Below are 22,136 nucleotides of genomic sequence, written 5' to 3'. Positions count from 1 at the left end.
ACCTTGTGCTGCCGCTGAACTGTGTCCATGCGTTGCCCCGGGCACCTGATTAGACCACGACCCTCACCATCACCTCCACATGCACACAGTAGGCGCTCAATAAATACCTACCACCTGACTTGCTAGCAAGACTGCTTAGGTTTCTCCTCTTCCCTAACAGAACTTGTGTCTTCACAAGGGGTCAATGGCTGGACCTGAATCACCTGTCCACACCAGGGACAGGCCAAAGAGCACGTCCTTGGATATCTTGTTCAGGTGACCTCCCAACTCCAGACCGTGTACTTGCTGTTCCCTGTACTTGCTGTTCCCTGTACCGGAACGGCCCCGCCCCACAAAGCCAGAGCTGACTCCCTCTACCCCTCTGGCTTTTGTTCCAGTGTCGCCAGCTTAGCGTGGCCCAAGCTGACACGATCCTGTTTAAAATGCGCCTCCTCCAATCCCGACCCTCTCCTGCACTTGTCCAGAGCACAGCCTCTCTGGCTACCGCCTGTCTCTCCCCTCTCCATGTAAGTTTCCTCTACAGGAAACTTAGCCTAATCTCTGCCCCAGGAGGGCGGGGGCTTTGGTCTGTTCTGCTCACGGCTGTGTCCTCCGTGCCCAGGGCAGTGCCCGGCAGGCACACAGCAGGCCCTCAATAGAACCTTACAGAGTAACCGAATGAACGAACCCCTGCCACCACGCGGCGTGGGACCGCCCGGCATCCTTACCCATGTATTCCCTGTTGCATTTCAGAGCTCTCCTCACTTCCTCTTCACTGCTGAAATCCACAAAGACGTACCCTGTGAAAGGACCACGACAAAGGTAAGGTCTGCAGGCCCTGCAGACAATCGTGGGAGTCACGGAGGAACACCCACACTGCGCTAGGTGTTTGGGGGAATCTGAGCAGAAAGTGGGAGGAAAACCTGTACTTTCCGCCCAATCTCCAAAATACAGACACTCCCTGATGCCCCCCAGGCAAATCTCCCTTCGTAGGAAGCGTTCCAAAACGGAAGGGCCTTGGCCTCCCTCCCAGCCTCACCCTGTCCTGACCAGCGCCTGCTCCGTGACCTTCTCTGGACAAATGCCTGTGGTTGCAGTGCTGCAACCCGGCTCGGCACCAAGGGGCCACCTCCACGGTGACTGCCCGTCAGTGCCCGCGGCCCTGACTTGCACAGACGAGCACGTGGAGTCTTCCCTAAACACGAGAGGCCTCGCCTCCCCACTTTTCTAGAGGAGTTAAGTGACGTGCGCACGGACACACAGCTAACGCGTGGCAGTGCCGTAACCTGCGCCAAAGCCTATGGGTTTTGGTCTCTATCACGAGACCCTCCCCTGGGGGACTGCAAAAGCCCCCACCCAGCCCACCTGCCCCTGGACCCTTCCCTCACCAGCCAGGGGACCATCCTGAATCCGATCACGGCGTCCCCTTGCTTTGAGCCCCCGGTGGGCCCCTGCGTCTGGGCTGAAGGCCGCAGTCATTACTGAGCCCCCAGGCCTGGGGGCCAGGCCTTGCCTGCACAGGTGAAAACCTCATACTAGGCTGCCAGCGGCAGGGGACAAGAGGCAGACCCCTGTCCACATCCACAGAAGTGGGGACCACAAATAGGAAAAAAGTAGCTGCCCTCCAAACATCTCCACAGTTCAACTGCCCCAACCTTCCAGCTCCAGCATCTGCCTCTCCAGCCCCCTCGAAACAGCCCGGACCTCACCTGTTTTGTTTCCATGGGCGTTTCTCACTATTCGAATGGCCACCGGTTTCAGGGGTGCCAGGAACTCCATGACATTTTTCTGTGAGGAGAAGAAAAGTTTTTTCCCAAAAGTGCAAACCGAATAAAGAAACATGGGTCAAATTTCTGAATTCAGAAAGGACACTGAAGTGTTTCATCTTTTGTAGTCTCTCTCTTTTCTCTAAATTACACACGTTTTCTCCATCGTAAATTAAAACCGCCTTGGAAAAGAAATTTTTTTTTAAGTTGGAGAAGAAACAAGGAATATAAATATAGAAGAGTAATGGCACCATTAGTATTGTAAGGTATTGCTTCTGATCTTTTTGTTCCTAAGTACCTTTTTACTTAATTGGGGTTAAATCCAGCGTTTTTCACGTCTCATCAAAGCATGATTATTTGTCCACGTTACTTCATGGGGATGATACACATAGAGTACTGTCGTACGTGGTTCCCAATTTTCTTAACTACTTCTCTATTTTTTGGACGTGAGGGTGATTTAAACTCTTTTTTAAAAATGCGCAAACACACAGAGTGCAAAATTTAGCAAATACTGAAAAGTCCCAAGAAGAAAACAAAAATGGTCGTAACTGCAAGGCCCAGATCACTCTTGTTGGCACCCAGACAGGGCCAAGTGTTCCCTGAGGGTGGGGGGGGGACTGTCCCCAGCTGAGACCCACTAATTTAACCACTTCTCTAGTGATATAGCGTAGAGGTTGTTTCCAGTTTTTTGTTTTTATAAATAAAATGACACAAATTAATACATTAGTTTATAAATAAAATAAGAATTAGAAAATACGGCAATGAACATTCTTGCACTGACCTCTTGGTGTACCTGGCTGATTCGCCTGTAGTGCAAATTCCCAGCAAGGTAATTGCTAGGTCAAAGGTACGTACGTATATTTTAAATTCTGACTGATGCTTCCAGATTGCCTTCCAAAAGGCTTCACCGCACACTTCCCCCAATAGTGCGTGAAACAATTTATCACTGAACTTAAAAAATTTCTGCAAAAATGTAACCTTCCTGTTTTGATCTGTATTTCTTTAATTATGAGTGAACTCAGGCATATTTCCCAGCCATTTGAATTCTTTCTCTTAGAATACCTCTTATCTTTTGTCCACTTTTCTATTGGGTCATACGTAGGTCCCAATATCTACTTACCTATTTGTAAATTAAAGAAGCAGGTTTTGTCTGTTGTTTGTGTTATACATGTCTGTTGTTTGTCTTTTGACTTTATGACAAAAAGTTGCCTTAGAGAAGTTTTAAATGTTATCTAGTCAATTAATCCATCTTTTTCTTATGACTACCAAGTTCTGCAAACTGCTTAGAAAGGCATTCTTTTTTTTTTTTTATTTGAAGTATAGTTGATTTACAATGTTATGTTAGTTTCTGGTGCACAGAAAAGCAATTCAGTTATGTGTATGTATATATATGTATGTGTATATGCATATATGTGTGTACATACATGTATATATGTGTATGTATACATATACTTTTCCATTACGGTTTATTACAGGATACTGAATACAGAAAGGCATTCTTCATTCCAAGATTACAAGTAAATTCAATGCTTTCTCCTAGAACTTTTATTGTCTCAGTTTTTTAACGTAAATCCTTGATGCCTTTGAAATTTAGCTTGCTATGAGGAGTAAGGCTGGGCTCCACCTTTTTTTTTTTTTCTTCACAAAAGTTAACTGGTTGTCCCATTACTATGTATAGAAAAATCTCTCTTCTCTTCATTGATATGAGACACCCTATCCTAAACTAGATGCTTATACATGTGAGTCTATTTCTGAATTTGATTCTATTCCATTAACCTGTCAACAACTTCACCTGAACCAAACTGTTTTAATTACTGTAGCTTCAAAACATGTTTCAACATCTTGCAGGGGAAGGGTCTATTCCCACAGGATGTTCCCAGCTGCTCTCTGGGATCCCACCCCCACCGCCCCAATCCTGACGAAACTCTGTGAACCCACTGAATTTATTCATTCATTCACTAATTAGGGAGGAATTGGCATTTTTACTTTCTAAGGATGTATGGCTTTACATTTATGTAAGCATTCTTTTAAATCTCTCAGTGGAATTGAACACTTTCTTTATATAGAACCTATAAAACCTTTATTAGAATACCTATAAAGCCCCCAATACATAATTTTCATTAGAATATCTAGAAGTAGACTGCCTTTTCTTTTCTTCCTTCCCTTCCTTTCCTTCCTTCCTTCTTTTCTTTCTCTTTCATAAAAGTAATCTTTTTTTCCATTACATTTTCTGTTACCATTTGTGGAGAGGAAAGAAGTGACCATTTTTTGTGTATTTATTTGCAAAAGTCCATCTAATGTCCCCTGTCCCCACTGAAGCACATGATTTTCTGCATGGTTGGTACTGACAGAACTCTGACTCTAAATTAGCAGACAATTCAGATAGTCCAGTAGAACCCAAATGCTTGTTACTCCGAAATCTGATTGAGTTTTACTTAAAAAAATAATTAGCAAATATACAGGCTCAAAAAAGGTGAGTACTTTGAGAAAAAAAGGGCATAAAATATAATCAGGCACTTTCCAAAAGAGGATACACACATGATATACAAACGTGAAAGAATGATTGATCTCACTAATAATTTAAAATATAAATCAAAATAAAATGCCATTTTGACCTGTCAAGTTGATAAAGATTAATACCCAGGGTTCACAAAAATGGGCACTCTCATTCTCTGCTAAGGGAGTATAAACTGGCCAGGCTTCCAGAGGGCAACTGGCACTCTGTATCAAAGCCTTAAAAATGTACTGAATGCATGCATGTGCTTGTATACAGTACTTATCTGGAGCAAGGGTTGGCAAACGATAGCCCACAGGTCAAAAACTGCCCACGGCCTGCAAGCTAAGAATGGTTTTTACATTTAACAAGGATCATCAAAAAAAAAAAAAAAAAAAAAAAAAAGTGCAACGGAGACCATATAGCTCACAAAGCCTAAAATATGCACTAAATGATGTTGATAGAAAAACATCTGTTGACCTCTGATTGCAAGAAATGCGCTGACTGCATTATTATTCAAATCAGCAGAAGACTGGAAACAATCCCTATGTCTCAACTGAGGAGGTTGGGTGAGTGTAACACAGTGTGTCCAGAGTAAAGAATAGCACGCAATGTGAAAAATGATGCTGTAGCAGAATATTCAAAGACATATATGACATAATGTGATGAGGGAGGAAAAGAGTTTCAAAATAGTTCCTACTGTAGGATTGCTTTTTAAAAAGAAGACACAGGACTTCCCTGGTGGTGCAGTGATTAAGAATCTGCCTGCCAACGTAGGGGACACAGGTCAAGCCCTGGTCTGGGAAGATTTCCACATGCCGCGGAGCAACTAAGCCTGTGTGCTGTAACTACTGAGCCTGCGCCCTAGGGCCTGCGAGCCACGACTACTGAGCCCACGTGCCACAACTACTGAAGCCCACGCGCCTAAAGCCCGTGCTCCACAACAAGAGAAGCCACCTCAAGGAGAAGCCCGCGCACCACAACGAAAAGTAGCCCCCACTCGCCGCAACTAGAGAAAGCCCAGGCGCAGCAACGAAGACCCAACACAACCAAAAATAAATAAATTAATTAATTAAAAAAAAGAAAAAGAAAAACACAGGTCAACGTTTCTATACAAAGAAAAAGATGTCTAAGAAGATATACTCAGAATTTATTAGTGGCTGTCAGTGTATGGGATATAGACGTGGGGGACTGAGGGGAGCTTGCTCCAGTTTGCCTGGGACAGTCTTTACTCCTATAGTAATCAGACCTGTAGGTAATTAGCTGTGCAGCCTGGTACCCCATCTGGTTAGCACTTCTCTCTCAACACAGTTTGGTTGGCAATTTATAGAGTGATAGGTGATTTTTACTTCTTGTTATTTAGCTACATTAAAAAACATTTCCTATGCTGAACTTCTACTACTTTCATGAGGAGGGAAATTGACAAAGTGTTCTCTCCTGTGTAGACCCAGAGTCAGCAGACTACAGTACGCAGGCCAAACGTGGCCCACTGCCTGCTTCTGTAAATAAAGTTTTATTGGCACCCAGCCAGGCCTATTTGGCCACCTCTCACCGAGGGCTGCTTCTGCGCTACGACAGCAGGGTTGAGTAGTCGTAACAGAGACCATACTGATCACAAAGCCTTGAGTATTTACTAGCTGGTCCTTTTAAAATTTTTTAGCAGAAAAAGTTTACCCACCCCTAGCATAGATGACTGGTGAGTGAGACCACTCCTTCTCGGTCTCAATATAGCCAGCCCTGTTTCCTGACCGTGACGATGCCCAAGATCCTCAGTATCAGTCTCTCTGGCCCCCAGTCCCCTCCAGCTGAAGTCCCCAACTGATCCTGAAGCTCCCGTGCGGCAGAGCCTCCTGGGACCCTCGCCCTTGTCTCCCGCTCCCCGGGGGCTCCTCACCCCGTCCCGTTACTGGCGTGTACCTCTGTGACGTTGAACGGGGCTCCCCGCAGCTTCACGGTGTGGGTGATGGTGGGTTCCTTCTGGCTGGCTGGTTTCTCGGTCTGAGTGACGGCAAAGAACAGAAACGGCCACGGTGAGCTCCCTGGTGCAGCCGCAGGAGGTGCCAACCCGGGCGTCGCAGTGAACGCTCCAAGGCCCCTGGCGCCAGGGCCAGCTGGCAATGCCGGAAGCATCGTGCCTGCCACGGACGTGGAGTCTGGCCAGAGCCTGCGGTAGGAGGTGCCAAGCCTCCATGTGCCCGAGATGAGGGCCGGAACCATAGGCCGGCTCGCTGGGGGCCTGCTCGCAGAAGGAGCAGACCTCCTGGGAAGGAGCCCTGAGGTACGGTGACACGTGCTACCACTTATTTAGGGCTTATTCTGTGCCAGATGTTGTACAAAGCACTTTGCAGACACAGCTGTCCTCTCGAATCTTTGAAACGATCTTACAGGGTTTGGGGGGGGGGGGGATGTCTTCTGTAGTTTTAGAATCGAAACAGCTCTGAAAAACCTAATCTTTTGGTTAATTCGTTTGGTAACAAAACCTGCCCTGACTTGGACTCATCTGCCGGCAAAGCCCGCTCTGAGCTGTTACGTCACAATTTAGGGTTTACGTCTATCCCAAGTAGATGAGCAATCATTTCTAGCTTCACTGCAGAAATAGTCATGTGCTTTTACGGGGTGCTGCCCTGTATAAGTTATGGGGTATCGCCCTGAAATCTGGAACTTGTGATTTCCAGTGCGCACCCAGGTGCAGGGGTTTTGGAAACTGGACACAGAGACCCGTGCTCTGCTGCACATCACCTTAGATGAAGATCAGAGGCCCGAAGAGAAGCACCTCACCCCATCCCATGGCTACTCCACATCAGCGCTGCGATTTGAACCCACGGCTCCCTGACTCAGCCACACTCGACTACCTCTTTAGAATATACATCTCTAGGAGAAAAGGACAGGAGGTGGCAATTAGAAGGGAAAGAGAATGAACGGAGGGAGAGGGGGAAGGAGAAAGAGGAGGAGGGAGATGAAGGAATGAAGACCCAAAGGATGTGTGAAGCTTCCCTAAGCAGAGAGGACCCCCGGGTGGAAGACGGGGCGGCCATCCCCAGAGGAAGCACCCATGTTTATGATCTAGACTCCAGAGCCCAGCAGACCTGGGTCTAGGTGCTGACCCCACCACTTCCCAGCCGAAACCTTGAGCAAGTCACTTCCTTTCTCTGGGCCTCAGTTTCCTCACCTGTAAAAGGGGACAAGAATCCCCATCCCCCAAGATTCCTGTGAGATTCAATGATAAATGACACGCCAGGTACTGAACCTCACATGTAGTAAATGCTCAATTAATATCATGCATTATTGTTGATTATGGGCTCACACCTGTCTACCTTGCTAGTAACTACACAGTACAATATGCTTGGGATACTTTTTCAGCTCATTTACACCCCCCTCTCCCCCAAGTCAAGAGGGGCGGGCAGCCTCTGCGTTAGCAGAGGAAAATAAATTCAGAGAGGGAACATGCTTGCCCAGGGTCACACAGCAAGCAAGCAGCAGTACCGAGACCTGAAGGTAGGTCTCTGGGCCACTGAGCTGTCTTTCCCCGACGTTACAGGCCCCGACATAGGGGCTGCAGGGAACATGGGTGAGGGCCAAGCCGACCTCCTCCCTCCCCAGGCTCCCAAGCTCACCCCGATCCACACGCACCTCGGCTCGGGCCGCCTCCCGGTCCTGCTGGGCGGGGGTGGTGCAGGAACCCTCTTCCTCGGCCTCGCTCCCCTCCTCGCAGTTCACGGCTTCGTCTTCACTCTCCCCTGAGGATGGCGACTCGGCCTCCACCACCTTGGATTTCAGGTAATCCATGTCCGACAGCTCCTTCCGTACGGCTGCCTTGGGTTCGAGGCCGCTGTCCTCCTCTGGAAAAACGGAGAGGTTGGGAGCCGGTGACGGGTGTGAGCAAACGAGAGGGCTGGAGGGCAGACAGCATGGGGGTGTGACCGGTGGGTGGCACGTGAGGTGCCAAGCCTGAGGTGACCAGGGGCCCCGTGCCAAGCAGCCAGTCCCCAGTAGGTCCTTGAATAAATACCGTCAAATGGGGAGAAACTGATGGAGTTTTGACAGTTTCCGTGCTACACACTGAGAACTTCGGGGTTCCCTCACCAGCCTCGCCAACTGCGAGGCTGCGTGACTTTTTTGAGCCTACAGAGAGGACTCTCACTCCTTGATCAAAACACACCAGGGGCTCCCAGATGCTCTCAGGGTGAAACCCAAACTCCTCGTCGGGCCCGGTGAGCTCACTGGCCTCTCCGCCGGCTCCCACTGCTGCAGCCGCCCTGAGCCATGTGGAACCCCCCCTCCAAGTTCCTGTTTTTCCTTCCCTCTGCGCCTTTGCCATGCTGTTCCCTCTGCCTGGAACCCCTTCTCTCCCCCCATCCCTTCTGAGTCCCACCAACTCCCAGTGAGCCCTTCGGACCCCAGCTTTGCACAGAGACTTTACCAGCCATAAAACTCACGTTAAATTCACTCCCTCACCTTTTAACCAAAGTCGATTCCCGCCCCACGACCACGGCACTCACCATTCTGAGCTACAATCGTTCACAGGTCCATACGACCCCCCCATGACACCGTGACCCTCTTCTGAGGACAGAGATTCACTCCCTCACCTCCTTTGCTCAAGGGCCACCTCCTCGGAGGCCTTCCCTGGTGACGCTCCCGTCCCCCTTTCCTACTTTCCTCCCTTTCCTGCTTTCTCCCTGCAGCACTCGCGCTCATATCATATACTAAATAGGAGACCCATGTCTTTATTGTTTCTCTCCCCCACCAGGGCGACACCTCCACGGGGGCAGGCTTCCCTGTCTTTTGCTCACTCCTATATCCCCAATGCCTGAAGCAGCGCCTGGCATACAGTTGGTGCTCAATCAATATTTGAGTGAGTCATCAACTGACTGAATAAGGAACCAGGATCGGTCAAAGCCGACGTACCCGCACGCGGGATAATCACTGCTCCACGGGGCAGCGTCTGACTCGCTGTCTCCTGGGCCCGGCACGGAGGGGCCTCAGGTCACGTGCGCACAGGCCCGGGCGCTGCAGGGCGCGCACTCGGGCGGGGGGCACACCCTTACCTTCCGGCGCCTCCCCGGCTCCCTCCTCCTCGCTCTCCTGCCCTGAGTCGGAGTCGAAGTTCAGGTAGTCGTTGGCCAAGTTGTTCTTCCCTTTCGAGGGCTCAACGTCCAGGACATCGTTCGCCCAGGTGGCCGCCTGTGCCCGCTTCTGGTGAACCGACAGGAACTCCTGGAACTCGTTATCTTCCCTCAGCTGCAGGCGCCGGCCGGCAGGGAAGCGGGAAGAAGGCAGACAGGCAGAGAAGGCTCAGGCAGGGCTCACCCTTGCTAACTCTTCGGAGGGTAAGCGCATCTTCCGAGGCCACTTCCCCCAGTCTCTAGAGGACCCCTGGGGCCAGCTGGGTCAGTCCCAGGGAGGGCGGCGTGGACTCTTCATCAGACAGAAAGACGAAGGAGCCACAGCCACGGCAAGGCGCTGCCTGCCGGGCCCGCCCTCGCTGCCCGCCCTCCGCTCGTCACCAGGACAGACTCACCTTCTCCAGTTCACCCGCTACCTTTTTCTTCTTGTCATCCTAAAAACAGAAGGCACAGGTGGTGAGGGTCACGATGAAAGGAGATGGAAACCACTGCCCTGGGAGGGCTGCTTTCGGGAACCATCCGAGAGGGAGTCTCAGGTCCCTCCCCCTCCCCTGCCTTCCCAGGGTGACCACCCTGCTGACACCCGGATGCGGCCAGGAGTGACCATCCATGCACCTTCTTAGTTTCTGGGGAGATGGAGTCTTTGTCTTTCGGAGGTGGCTTGGACTGGCTTGTTTTCTGGGCATGCTTGCTCCAGGCTCGGGGCTTTGTCGGGTCCCCAAACGACTTGCAGAACTCCACCTGCGAGGGACAGAGAGGGGGATGATGACAGCTGCCACCACGCCCGGCACAGGCCATTCAGCCACTGACTGGGCGAGTGGATGAATAATGTAGACCAGTGCCGCTCACCCTGGGACCGGCAGCATCCCCATCACCTGTAAGCCTGCGAGACCTGCAAATCCTTGCATCCCCTCCCCCAGCATACGGAATCAGAAGCTCTGGGGAAACTGTTTCCGCAAACGCTGCAGGGGATTCACAAGCATGGGAGCTTGAGAACAGTGAGGAAGACCAAAGATGTCACGGTCCGGAAGGGGACAGGCTTTGGACTTGAGCATGGAGAGAAAGAGCCAGTGGGTCACTGTTGACAGGCAGGAGACGGCGAGATTCACACCCACTCACCGTGATCCGGGACATGTCGATAAAACTCTTGTTGAAATGGTTCAGCGCTGTTTGGGCCTCTTCCTCGGACTTGAAGCCGATGAAGCCGAACTTGCGGAACTTGCCGTCTTTGGTGAACTTGAGGCTACAGTCTGTCAGCGTGCCGAAGGCAGTGAACAGCTGCCGGAAACGCTCCTCCTTCATCTAGGATGGAAAGGGGACGATGGTGGTGGTGGGGGGGGGGAGCCGGGGAACCCTCAGAGGCAAGGGGACAAAAAGGGCTGGGAACCTGAGGCCCTGGGATTCCCCGGAGGTGACCTTAGAAGGGGTGGTGACAGAGCATGCTTTGCAGGTGGACCCGGTTCCAGCTCTGGCTCCAACACTTACTCGCTGTGTGACCTTGAGCAAGGCCCTTCCCCACTTCATTGATGAGGAAATCAAGACTCAGAATGACTGCACTGAAATCTTCCTATCCTGTGGGCTGCTAGGAGGCTAAGGAGACCTATCGTACAAGCAGCCCAGCATCATGGCTGCGGCATAGTAGACACCTAATAAATGCCTGTCACAATGATGTGTGAACTAAGGAAATGGTAAACTACACAGTGCCTGCTAATTGTGGTAGAAAGGAGTATCCATCTTTACGGCTTGCTTTTAGGACTCCTCATAAGCATGGCTCTATGTCCCTATACTGAGCTCTCACTTTCATTTCTTGGCTTATTTACCCAATGACTATCTGCTGACTCCCACTATGAAAGATAAGAAACCTACATCATCTATTCCTCCCTTCCAGTCTCTGTTATTTATTGTTTTTTTTTAAACTTTTTATTTCATATTGGAGTATAGCCGATTAACAATGTTGTGATAGTCTCAGGTGCACAGCAAAACGACTCAGCCATACATATGCATGTATCCATTCTCCCCCAAACTCCCCTCCCATCCAGGCTGCCACATAACACTAAGCAGAGTTCCCGGGGCTATATGGTAGGTCCTTGTTGGTCATCCGTTTTAAATATAGCAGTGTGTACATGTCAACCCTAAACTCCCTAACTATCCCTTCCCTCCACCCTGTTATTTATTGTTTTTAATTCTTCCATCATTTATCCTAAATAGTACACTTAAAAAATATCTATCATTGATCCATTCATCAGCTTTAGGTAGCGTCTCTTGATGCCTCACTCTGATGGATGAGGATTTTAGCATGGCTACCCTTCCTTTCCCTCTCAACTACCATCTCATTTTGCTTCTCAGTATGGCTGTGTCTCTTACCATTGCATGTCTTGTTTGATGAATGAAAGAGTTAATAACAGTAGTAGTAGTAGCTAACGCTTTGAGAGCTTACTATGTAATTACATTAAGGGTTTTGAGATGAGGAACTTGTCAAGAGATGCAAACCGTAAAGATGGTTACTCCTGGAGAGAGATGGAGGATAGGATGGAACAAAACACTGTGCTTTTCGTTTTATACTGAATTTTAAAAATCGTATGATAGGTGCCCCCCCATCCGCCGGGGTGGGGGGGGGGAAAGGTAAAGTTAAAAAAACCACAACAATGAAACAGAAATGGTTTTATGTTCTCACTCTTTCTAAGGAGTACACAAGATCTCTTATGCCATCCAAACGGCACATTTTGTATTTTGGGAATGAGTTTACTGGCCACACCAGTCGTGTAGGGGCCTCTCTATCCAAGAAAAGTCATAGTGAAATAGATACGGATGATCCACTTGGGCACAATGCACTAACCGTCTGACACCACACATTCAACTATTTCTTCACTCATTTATTCAGCATGTATTTACTGGATACCTACCACGTGCCAGGTTCTGTGCGGACTCTAGGCGGAGACAAGTATGACTGGGTCACCCCTCCCCACTTACTCGATAAGTGGTTTAAAGCCCTGCACACTCACTCAGTTTTCTTAGACTATTTATTCCTACTTTCCCTAAAGGCGGGAGTGGGAACTGGAACGCAGGTCTTCAGTCTATTGCTCCCCACTTTCCTCCCAGACAGTGTCCCGAGTGGGAGAGGGATACAGGCGCAGTGTCTGACCCAGTCACGAGTCAACCCAAAACAGCGACTGACAAGAGGGCTGTGGGAGCAAGGCATTCGACACAGCGTGGGGGCTGGCACGTCCCGGGGAAGGAGGTGTCCGGCTGGGATCACGTACTATCGGGCCGGCTGTGAAACCCCGAGCAGGCACTGTCCCTCTCTCCCAAATGTCAACTGGGAATGTGCCGAGAAGCCTGCCCCTTTCGGGCTCTGAATCCTCCGGGAATCCTGCCCGAGATCGAAAGCCCCTCAGTTCTCCTCAGGCACCTCCCTCCCAACCTCCAGGTCCTAGCTGGTCCCAATTTCAGATTCTCAAGTCCAGGCTCTGTACTCACCCCAGCTGGGAGGTTCTTCACGATCAGTCGCGACATGGCGCACGGTCCCACTGTTTTGATTCCAGCACGAATGGCCTGCGACTACCACCACCACCAAATTTCACGCTACCGCTCTAGGCGCCGCCATCTTTCGCAAGCCGGAACCGAGTCACGTGCTCCAGGCGTAGCCCGCCCCCTCCGGAAGTAGGCGCGGCCAAAGAGAGCAACCCAAGGAAGTTACACCCTCCAAGGGGTGGGCCTGAGCGCTTGCATTCTGCGCAGGCGCAGGCTGTTCGGCGGCGCCTGGAGAGACCAACGTAGTGGCCAGGCCGCCAGGGGGCGCTGGTCCCTAACATTGGCGGGGGACTGCCCGTAGGCAGAACAGCATTTTAGCTCTGCTTAGGCTCGGAAATCGTTTTAGCCACTTCCTGTACTTAAACGGGATCCTGGCCCAAGATAGTTAAGATGCATATCAAAGGAATAATTTCAATGAGCCTAGGCTCTTGCATCTTCCCATACTAAAAGTGCTAAAATCATTAACTCGAGGTGTCTGTTTTTGTGATTAGCAGTAATCTTTTGATATTCAACTACATTTTTTTTTTTCCCCAAGCGGAAAAAGTCATATATCCTGTCATCTCCCTTACCTCTTTGGAACGGTCCCTCAGAGCTATCTGAGAAGCTGTATCCTCCTGGGCTGAAGTCCTCAGTAAGTCTGCCGAATAAAACACAATTCTCAATTTTTAGATCGTGCATTTTTTTTTTTCAGTCGACATAGGATTATGGGGTGTATTGGTTCCCTACCACTTACTACAAGTTTCCAGAGACTTAGTGGCTTAAAACAACAGAAATGTATTCTCTCACAGTTCTGGAGGCCAGAAATCCAAAATCAAAGTGTCAGCAGGGCTGAGCTGCCCCCGGAGTCTCTGAGGGAGGACCCTTCCTTAGTCTCATAGCTTCTGGTGGCTCCAGGGGAACCTTGGCTTTGTGGCTGCATCACGCCAATCTCTGCTTCCGTCTTCATGTGGTCTTCTCTCCTCTGGTGTCTGAATCAATCTATCTCCCTCTCTGTTCTCTCATTAGGACACCTGCTATTGGGTGTAGGGCCCATCTTAAATCCAGGATGGTCTCATCTCAAGATCCCTAACTTGATGTCTCTAAAGACCCTTTTCCAAGTAAGGTCATGTTCACAGTTTCCGGGGGAAGGATGTTGGCGTGCCTCTTCAACCTATTACTTGAGGATTTACTTGCTTGGTAGTAGGTTACTCTGAAGGTCAGACTTCGCCCTGTCCACATCTTACGTAGACTGTCTATTCAAAGAAAACACACACACCCATGTAAAAATGTACCCTCAAGCCTAGAGTAGGTGACAAGGGGTCACTGTGTTTCCAAGTCATTCATTTATTCAACAGCTATTTATTGATATGTATGAAAGTGCTCTTTAATTAAATGACAATTAGGGGGTTGTTTTCTGCACACCGCAACCCTGGTCAGAACAGGCCGGAGCAAGCTTTACGAGGCAGCGCTGAGATCTTAGCCTTTTATGAGAGGGCAAGTGTGGGTTGCCCAGCCAGGCCTGGTTTCACGTACTTTTCTTTTTATTATTTTCAGGAACTGCCTTTATTAAAATGTGCAACTAAACGTAGCCTTCCCTAAAGAAATTCACAAATCAGAAGGCCTTTCAAAGGTATTAAAAGAAAATGGAATGCTCTCGGCTAATCGCACGACCCAGCTCTGGGCCAAGAAAATATGGTCCCCACATGTCAGGGAAAGGAAGAACCATTCCTGGGCTGTATATCCCTGGGCTTTTAATAAACAGCTAGGTTGTAACATTATTATTAGCCTTCCTGCTTTCCTGCCTTCCCGTTTTGTCTCCGGCCTCCTTTTCTCTCCCATCAAATATTATCCAGGGGCACCTGGCCCCCACCAGGCTGGGCTCTCTGATTAGACACGGGGATTTAAAAAATAAAAAAAAAAAAAGCAGGTAAATCTAAAATCTAAACTAGCTCCAATCAATCACGGCTGCCTTCACAAATGTACTCAGGCAATGAGAAGTCTGTCTAGGCTCTGTAGTAATTAGTGTCCCACCAGGGAAAGGCCAGCCGTGGGGAGAGATCTTGGAAAGGTTGGAGGATGGAGAGAGGAGAGAAAGTTGGACCCTTGATTTCCTCCACATGAGGCATCTAATTATGAAAAAATGTCAGACAAACTCCAATAGGGTAGGAGGGGAGACATCTTACAAAAATCCCTGACCGGAACTCTTCAAAATTGTGGAGGTCATCCAAAACCAGAGACGTCTGGGAAATTGCCACAGCCAGGAGCAGCCTCAGGACACAGGAGGACCCAGTGGAATGTGGGATCCCAGATGAGATTCTGGAAAAGAAAAAGGACATCAGGGGAAAACTGAGGAAATCCAAACAAAGCACGGACTTCCATTAGTAATAACATATCAATATGGGTTCGTTCCTTGTGACAAACGTACCAGAGCAATGTTCACAGTAGGAGAAACTGGCTGCAGGGTGAGTGGGAACTCGAGTATCCTCACAACTTTTCTGTACATTGAAAGAGATTCTAAAATAAAAGAGTTTATTAACTATCTCTTTAAAGAGACATTTTGAAGATTAAAAGAGAAGGATGAAGGAGGTCAGTATTTATAGAGGTGGAATAATTGCCAAGGCATATTATAAAAGGGCAAAAAGCACGGTGCACAAGGATATTCCCTTTGGTGTAGAACAGAAAGGCACGGGGGTCTCTCTGCACGCCTGCTTCTGTACGCTGGGCAGCAAACCATGTCCTGGGCCGGATGTGGCCTGTCGCCGTTTTTGTCATGGCCTCATAGCTGAGAAGGGTTTGCACATTTTTAAGTGGTTGAAAAAAATATCAAAAGAAGAATCACGTTGCATGACTCGTGAAAATGATATGAAATTCTCATTTCCCTGTCCATCAATAAAATTTTATTGGAACCAAGTCACACGTGTTCACTTACGTCTTGTCTGTGGCTGCTTTTGGAGACAGCAGAGGTGAGTCATTGCGACCAAGGCCATATGCCTGCAAAACCGAATCTATTGACTGCCTGGCTCTTTATAGAAAATGTTTGCTGATCCCGTGCTTGGCTATCTCTAGGGGAATAGATGAGAAATTGGTAACAGTGATTTCCTCTAGGAAGGCAAACAGGATGGCTGGGGGAAGGGGTGAGTGTTTGATCTATTTTTTAAAAAATCTAACTCATTGGGCTTCCCTGGTGGCGCAGTGGTTGAGAATCTGCCTGCCGATGCAGGGGACACGGGTTCGAGCCCTGGTCTGGGAAGATCCCACATGCCACGGAGTGACTAGGCCCGTGAGCCACAACTGCTGAGCCTGCGCGTCTGGAGCCTGTGCTCCGCAACGAGAGAGGCCGCGACAGTGAGAGGCCCGCGCAGCGTGATGAAGAGTGGCCCCGGCTCGCCGCAACTGGAGAAAGCCCTCGCACAGAAACGAAGACCCAACGCAGCCATAAATAAATAAATAAATAAAATTTTTTAAAAAATTAAAAAAAAAAAAAATCTAACTCATTTACCAAATGCAGAAGCTGGGCTCTTTGGGGCACATGGGTTGGATGCTTGAGACATTTTAAGTAGAAAAGGTAACACCCCAAAGCATTTTAGGCATCACTTATTTGACTGTTTAGAAGGGCTTTCCAAAGGTAGCGCTCTGGTCATGGTGGGTCGGCGTGCTATCAGGGAAGGCTTCCTGGAGGTGGTGAGCCTTGAAAGCTGGCAATTAACTTGTTTGGAGGGTTATGTGGAGAAGGGGCTTAAAGCAATGATGTGATTAAGTTGGGGAGGAAGAGTTGGGACTCCACATTTTGTCCCTGATCCACGTGGCAACAGTGTTGTAAACTAGCTATTACCCACGTTTGTTTGTTGAGAGGAGTAAAGGGAAGTGTAAATGTCACAGCTCAGAAGTCACACAGCCACGATTCCAATCCAGCTCTGATGGAGCGAGTGCTAGGATGACCTTCGTTATTCCCTCCCTTTCTCCACATCCTCGGCGTGGAGCCTCAGAGTTCTTCCCATTGGGAGAGAGCCCGTTTCCCCTTCTTGCATCAGGACCCGCTGGGAGAGTGGTACTAAGCAACAGAATGAGGCAGAAGCAGCGGGACCACATCTGAGCCTTGACGACGCGGGGCCCGTGTGCTGCCACGCTCTCTGGGAGCCCCACACACCCTGAGGACAAGGCCAGGTCAACCTGCAGGAAGAGAGACACATGGCCTGGTCACTCCACTGCCCCCGGTGACAGCTACCCGATTACCAAAGAGGATCTGGTTTGAAAAGACAGTTCATTTCTTGACTTCAGCCTCAAGGTCCTATGAGGTCCATCTGCTGACCTCTGCTCCCCTTCCACTCAGCTCTGGCCATACCAGCCACTTCTGCTTCTCAGATGTGCAAACCTTGTTCCCACCTGCCATGGGTTGAATTGTGTCCTCCCCACCACAAAGATATATTGAAGTCCTTGGAACCTGTAAATGTGACCTTATTTGGAAATGAGGTCTTTGTAGATGTAATTAAGTGAAGGATCTGGAGATGAGGTCATTTGAGGTCATTTTAGATTTAGGGTGGGCCCTCATTCCAATGGCCGGTGTCCTTACAAGGAGGCCACGTGGAAACACAGACACACAGGGAGAGTTCTGCATGGTGACAGAGGCAGAGCCTGGGTCATACAGCCACAAGATGAGAATTGCCAGCAACCATCAGAGTAGAAGAGGCCAGGAATAGATTCTCCCTCAGAGCCTTCAGCAGGAGCATGACCTGCCCACACCTTGATTTCAGACTTGTAGAGTCTCCAGAACCATGAGAGGATACATTTCTGTTGTTCTAAGGCACCCAGATCATGGTGATTTGTTACAGCAGCCCTCGGAGACAGAGACATCACCCCAGGGCCTTTGCATATCCTGGGCTCCCCCTTCAACTCTTCATCTGCCCAAGTCCAGCTCATCCCAGGGGCCTCAGCTTAAATGCCCCATCCTCAGAGAGGACACCACAGTCTACATTAGGGCCACACTGATTTGGCCTCTGAAACCACCCTCCACCTCCCTCAGCCATTTGTCATCCCATAGATATTCGCTTGTCCACATTTTTGATGCCTGTTGCCACCAGACGGAAGCCTCACTGGGCAGGAGCTGCCTCTGTCTCTGCTCGCTCTCGTGGGTGATGTGAAGGGCCGCCCAGCTCCCCTTCCATGAATTCAGGATGGTTTGTAGGACTCCTCCTCAGCGGCAGGAGGCTGCCTCACCCCGTCCTGCGTGGTCCTGGTCCAGTGACTGATTGATGTGTGTGGGGGAGCGGTTATAGAGGCCCAGCCTCTTTGTCCAACTAAGGGCAACCCTGAAGTCTCAGCCCATCTTCAGAATTCTCTGGAAGGTCAGCCGAAGCCTCTTGTGACACCGCAGCACAGCCTGACTTCTCCTTCTGCGCACTCCTACTTCCTTCCCTTCCCAATATCAGTGCTCTTGTTAATGTCCATCATATCCCACCACCCCCCACTCCCTTTCCTGCTTTTCCTTATTGGGTAAGAGGCTTCTTTACTCAATGGGTCTTCGTGCCGCCCATTTAGAAAGCCTGTCTGCAGTTCTAGAGACTGGCCAGCAGATGGCGCCAGAGGATCATGTATAAACACGTTCAGAGCAGAGGAAACAAGGGGAAAATCCTTGTGAACCTGAATCCACAGAGCAGGAGGTTTCAAGGACACTGTCCACTGGGCGGTAGGACCCCCAGGCATACGGGCCTAACCTGGTCACAATGGATGGGGCTTATTCCTGATTTCACCCCATTAGGGAGACAGAACCCTGCATCCTTGCCAGCAGAACCCTGCTCAACGGAGCGCCTGGCTAGAGCTTGTCAGTAAATATTTCTGGATAAACAAGTGGATTTGAACCCAGAGGAAGTGCAAGAAAGCTGTCTAACTGCAGACAGCAAGAGGGAGAGTTCTGTCTGGGAAGGAAGGCAAGGACACTGCTGGTCCGGGTAGCAAGCAGGGAAAAGGCCATGGAGGTCTTGAAGATAGTTTGATGTAGGGACCATCTACAGAGTCATGGGCAGGGTTAGGAGATGTCAAGGATCAAAGGCACGGATCTGCGACAGGCTGAGAAATGGCCCCCCACGAGATAGCCACGCCCTAATCCCTGCAAACTGAGAATACTACCTTATGTGGCAAAAAGAAAAGAAAGAAAGAAAGAAAAAGAACAGGGGAAAAAAAGTGTCTTTGCAGATGTGATTATTTTGAGATTTCTGTACCTAGAAGAGGGAGGCAGACGGAAATTTGAGTCCCACAGAGAAGACGAGCGATGCGAGATGGGGAAGAGGGAGATTTCAAGGCGCAGCCTTGAAGATGGGAGCGATGCAGCCACAAGCCAGAGAATGTTGGCAGACACGCGAGGCTGGAGGAGGGAAGGGGCGGAGTCTCCCCAGAGCCTCCAGAGGCAGCTTGGCCGCACTGACACCTCAGTGTCTGCCCAGTGAACCGGATGTCGGACTTCCGGCCTCCAGAACTGAGAGAGTAAGTGCGTACTGTTTTAAACCCTCAAGTTTGTGGTGATCTGTTACAGCAGTCACAAGAGACTAATACAGAGACATTGCTACTCCAGGACTGAAGAGGTAGAGGGAGGGAGGGGGGCGACCGGGGGCTACTTAGAGAGGAGCTACGGGCACAGCGAGACTCAACCACTGTCTCAAGACACGGTCCAGGCTGGGCGTGGGCGGGATCGAACTGCCTTTTCTCCCGCCTCCGATTGCCTGATGGTGCCTCCCATTGGCTGAGCCCGACAGGCGGGTGAAGGATGGATAAGGGTGGGGCCTGGGGGGTCAATGGACCATAACGAGCGCGCCAGCTCTGTGCTCGCAGCGAAGATCTCCCATTCCCAGGACAGCCCCATATTTTGGTGGATTTTCCTTTCTTTCACAGGACAACGTATATACCTCACAGTGCGATGCTTCTGGAACACTTTCTTGAAGTTATCTTTAATGATTAACTTATCATTTCTGATTTGGTAAAAATAAAAAAAGAATATAATAATCAGTATCGGTGATGGTGTTGGGAAATGGACATTCTGTAATATTCTGAAAAGAGTTGTGTGAAATTGTTACATTTTGGGGGGAACATGATTTGAAAACCACATAGGAGACTTTTTCACAACAGTTGCATTTCTTGGAGTTTGTTTTAGGAAGTTATTTAACCCATGCATGAAAGCTTTGAGTATGTGTTGTACACAATAGTGAAAAATCAAAGCTCTAGAAATGTCCAACCATCAAGAACTGTTTAATACTTTAAGAAGAAATTTTAAAACTCTGGTTAGACTACACAGTGAAATTCACCAAACTCCTGAAAGGAATGCCATGAAGAGATGTTTGACACATATTAATTGGAGGAAGAGAGCAGTATTCCAAACATTATGTACAGTGTAATTCCGTTTTCGTTTCAAGACGGTGCAGTACACTTTTATTTTTACTGTAACAAGTGTCTTGATGATGACTTCATAAATGTATCCATTTTTTATGAGGGAACCACTTGTGTAAAAATATATCAAATACGCACATTTATGCTTCTCTATGCATAGACTACTTCTGGGAAGATACCTAAGAAACTGGCAACGGCGACATTTATAACAGAGGGCGTCCACACTCCCTCGGCACTGACATCCCAACAGCTTGCTTCTGCAGCCCTGTGTCTCCCCTCGGAGGGCTTTCTACAAGTGCAGGCCCTACACAACCTTGCACCAGGCAGGCTCTTGCAATCATTCTCACCTGCTGAAGTGGGCGGATAAATGTCCCAGATTCCCTGGCCCTCGGTGAGAGGGGACATCTCTGAGGTGTGATCTATGTAGTCTCCCAGACACTTCCAGCCGGGCTGAGCCACCACTGTCCACAGCAGCACCAGGACCACGTCGGGACTCATGACTCCTCTGGGCCCTGGACACATTTGGAGGACTTCTTCCCCCATTCGTAAAATTATATATATAAGTACGTGTGTGTTTGTGTGTATATATACATGTGTCGCTATATATGTGTGTATACATGTATGTGTATGTCCTGTGCATAATAAAAGATACATATATTTTGTGCACGTATGTATAACTATGTTATACATACATTATGTATCTATATATATAAATATAAGTTCACATATATTCATAGATACATATAGCAATATTTTTATATATACACAAGTATAACACATGCTATATAACATATATGTGTATATACTACATAACATATATATGTTATACATACAGGATGTGTAACATTATAGTCATATAACTATTGCAGTAGTCATATACCCATTTTATGCCTGCGTTGATATAAAGATAAATATAATCCAGGCTGGATTCACTACTTTATATTCATTATTGTTATCTTCATTTTTTTCTCCTGATTTTAAAAGAAATTAACCCTAAATGACCCCATGACTCATCACACCATCTGTTCTCATGGGATTGCCTTAATGCAGTGCCCTCCCCAGCTCTGTGAGTTCTTTGTTATTATTATTATTGTTATTGTTATTATTATCATCGTTTTGTGATAGGAATCGGCTCAGAGAGGTGGGAACAATGCCTGTGGTCACACAGCATCACATGACACTACTACTGCACATCATGAAGATAATAGTCGTGTTTATTGAGTATAATGTGCTGAGGACTGTTCGCAGTGCTTTAAGGTGATGCCTTGGTTCATTTTCATATTAACCTTCCCTATAAGGGAGGTACTATTGTGATTTCCACTTTATGGATGAAAAGGGGAAGTGACTTGCCTGAGGTCACACAGCTAGACAGTGGTGGTGCCATCTGGCACTTGACCCTGTGCTTTTAATTACAATGTTGTACTGCCTTTCTCACAAGCAGAGGCAAAGTATTTGCCCATTCAAATACTTGTTAAGTTCCTAGCTCATCCCAAGTGCTTTCCATGTGCGATCTTACTTATTGCTGTGTGAACTACTGGCTTCAAGAACTATTATTATGCCCATTTTACACATGAAGAAAGTGATGCCCAGAGAGGTAGAGTGACTTTCCCACAGTCATGCAGCTGGAAAGTGGTAGAGCTGAATGTGAACCGGAGACCCTCTGACTTTGGAGCTTGGGCTTTTGCTTTTGATTCTGTCTACAAGGACAGCACACTGGGGCAGGGCTTGGGAAATTAAGTGCCAAGCCCAGAGGGCATGAGAGAGGCAAGTCCAGCCTCCTTTCCAGACTCTGTCTGCCCCTGGGACCCAGCCTCACTCACACAGCTGCCAGGGATCAAAGTCCTCTCCAAGATGTATTTGCTGCGAGTTCTAAACAAACGGGTGTTAGCA

General features: G+C 48.7%; 1 protein-coding gene across 1 annotated transcript in view; it reads right to left on the bottom strand.

The window, feature by feature from the left end:
* Positions 1–13,005, bottom strand: part of RBM19 (RNA binding motif protein 19) — a 124,509-nt gene extending 111,504 nt beyond the window's left edge. Inside the window, exons 1-9 of the mRNA XM_059894218.1 lie at positions 12,840–13,005; positions 10,482–10,664; positions 9,978–10,103; positions 9,758–9,796; positions 9,285–9,477; positions 7,870–8,078; positions 6,157–6,237; positions 1,689–1,767; positions 708–779 (exon numbers count right to left, since the gene is read on the bottom strand). Coding sequence (XP_059750201.1) covers positions 708–779; positions 1,689–1,767; positions 6,157–6,237; positions 7,870–8,078; positions 9,285–9,477; positions 9,758–9,796; positions 9,978–10,103; positions 10,482–10,664; positions 12,840–12,875 — 1,018 coding nt within the window. The 5' untranslated portion in view covers positions 12,876–13,005. The remainder of the gene's footprint in view (positions 1–707; positions 780–1,688; positions 1,768–6,156; positions 6,238–7,869; positions 8,079–9,284; positions 9,478–9,757; positions 9,797–9,977; positions 10,104–10,481; positions 10,665–12,839) is intronic.
* Positions 13,006–22,136: the final 9,131 nt, after the last annotated feature.

Source organism: Balaenoptera ricei, chromosome 14 (genome assembly GCF_028023285.1).
Source record: "Balaenoptera ricei isolate mBalRic1 chromosome 14, mBalRic1.hap2, whole genome shotgun sequence".
Lineage (NCBI taxonomy): Eukaryota > Metazoa > Chordata > Mammalia > Artiodactyla > Balaenopteridae > Balaenoptera > Balaenoptera ricei.
The sequence above is the reverse complement of the archived record's forward strand: the minus strand, read 5'-3'. Positions and strand labels throughout refer to the sequence as shown.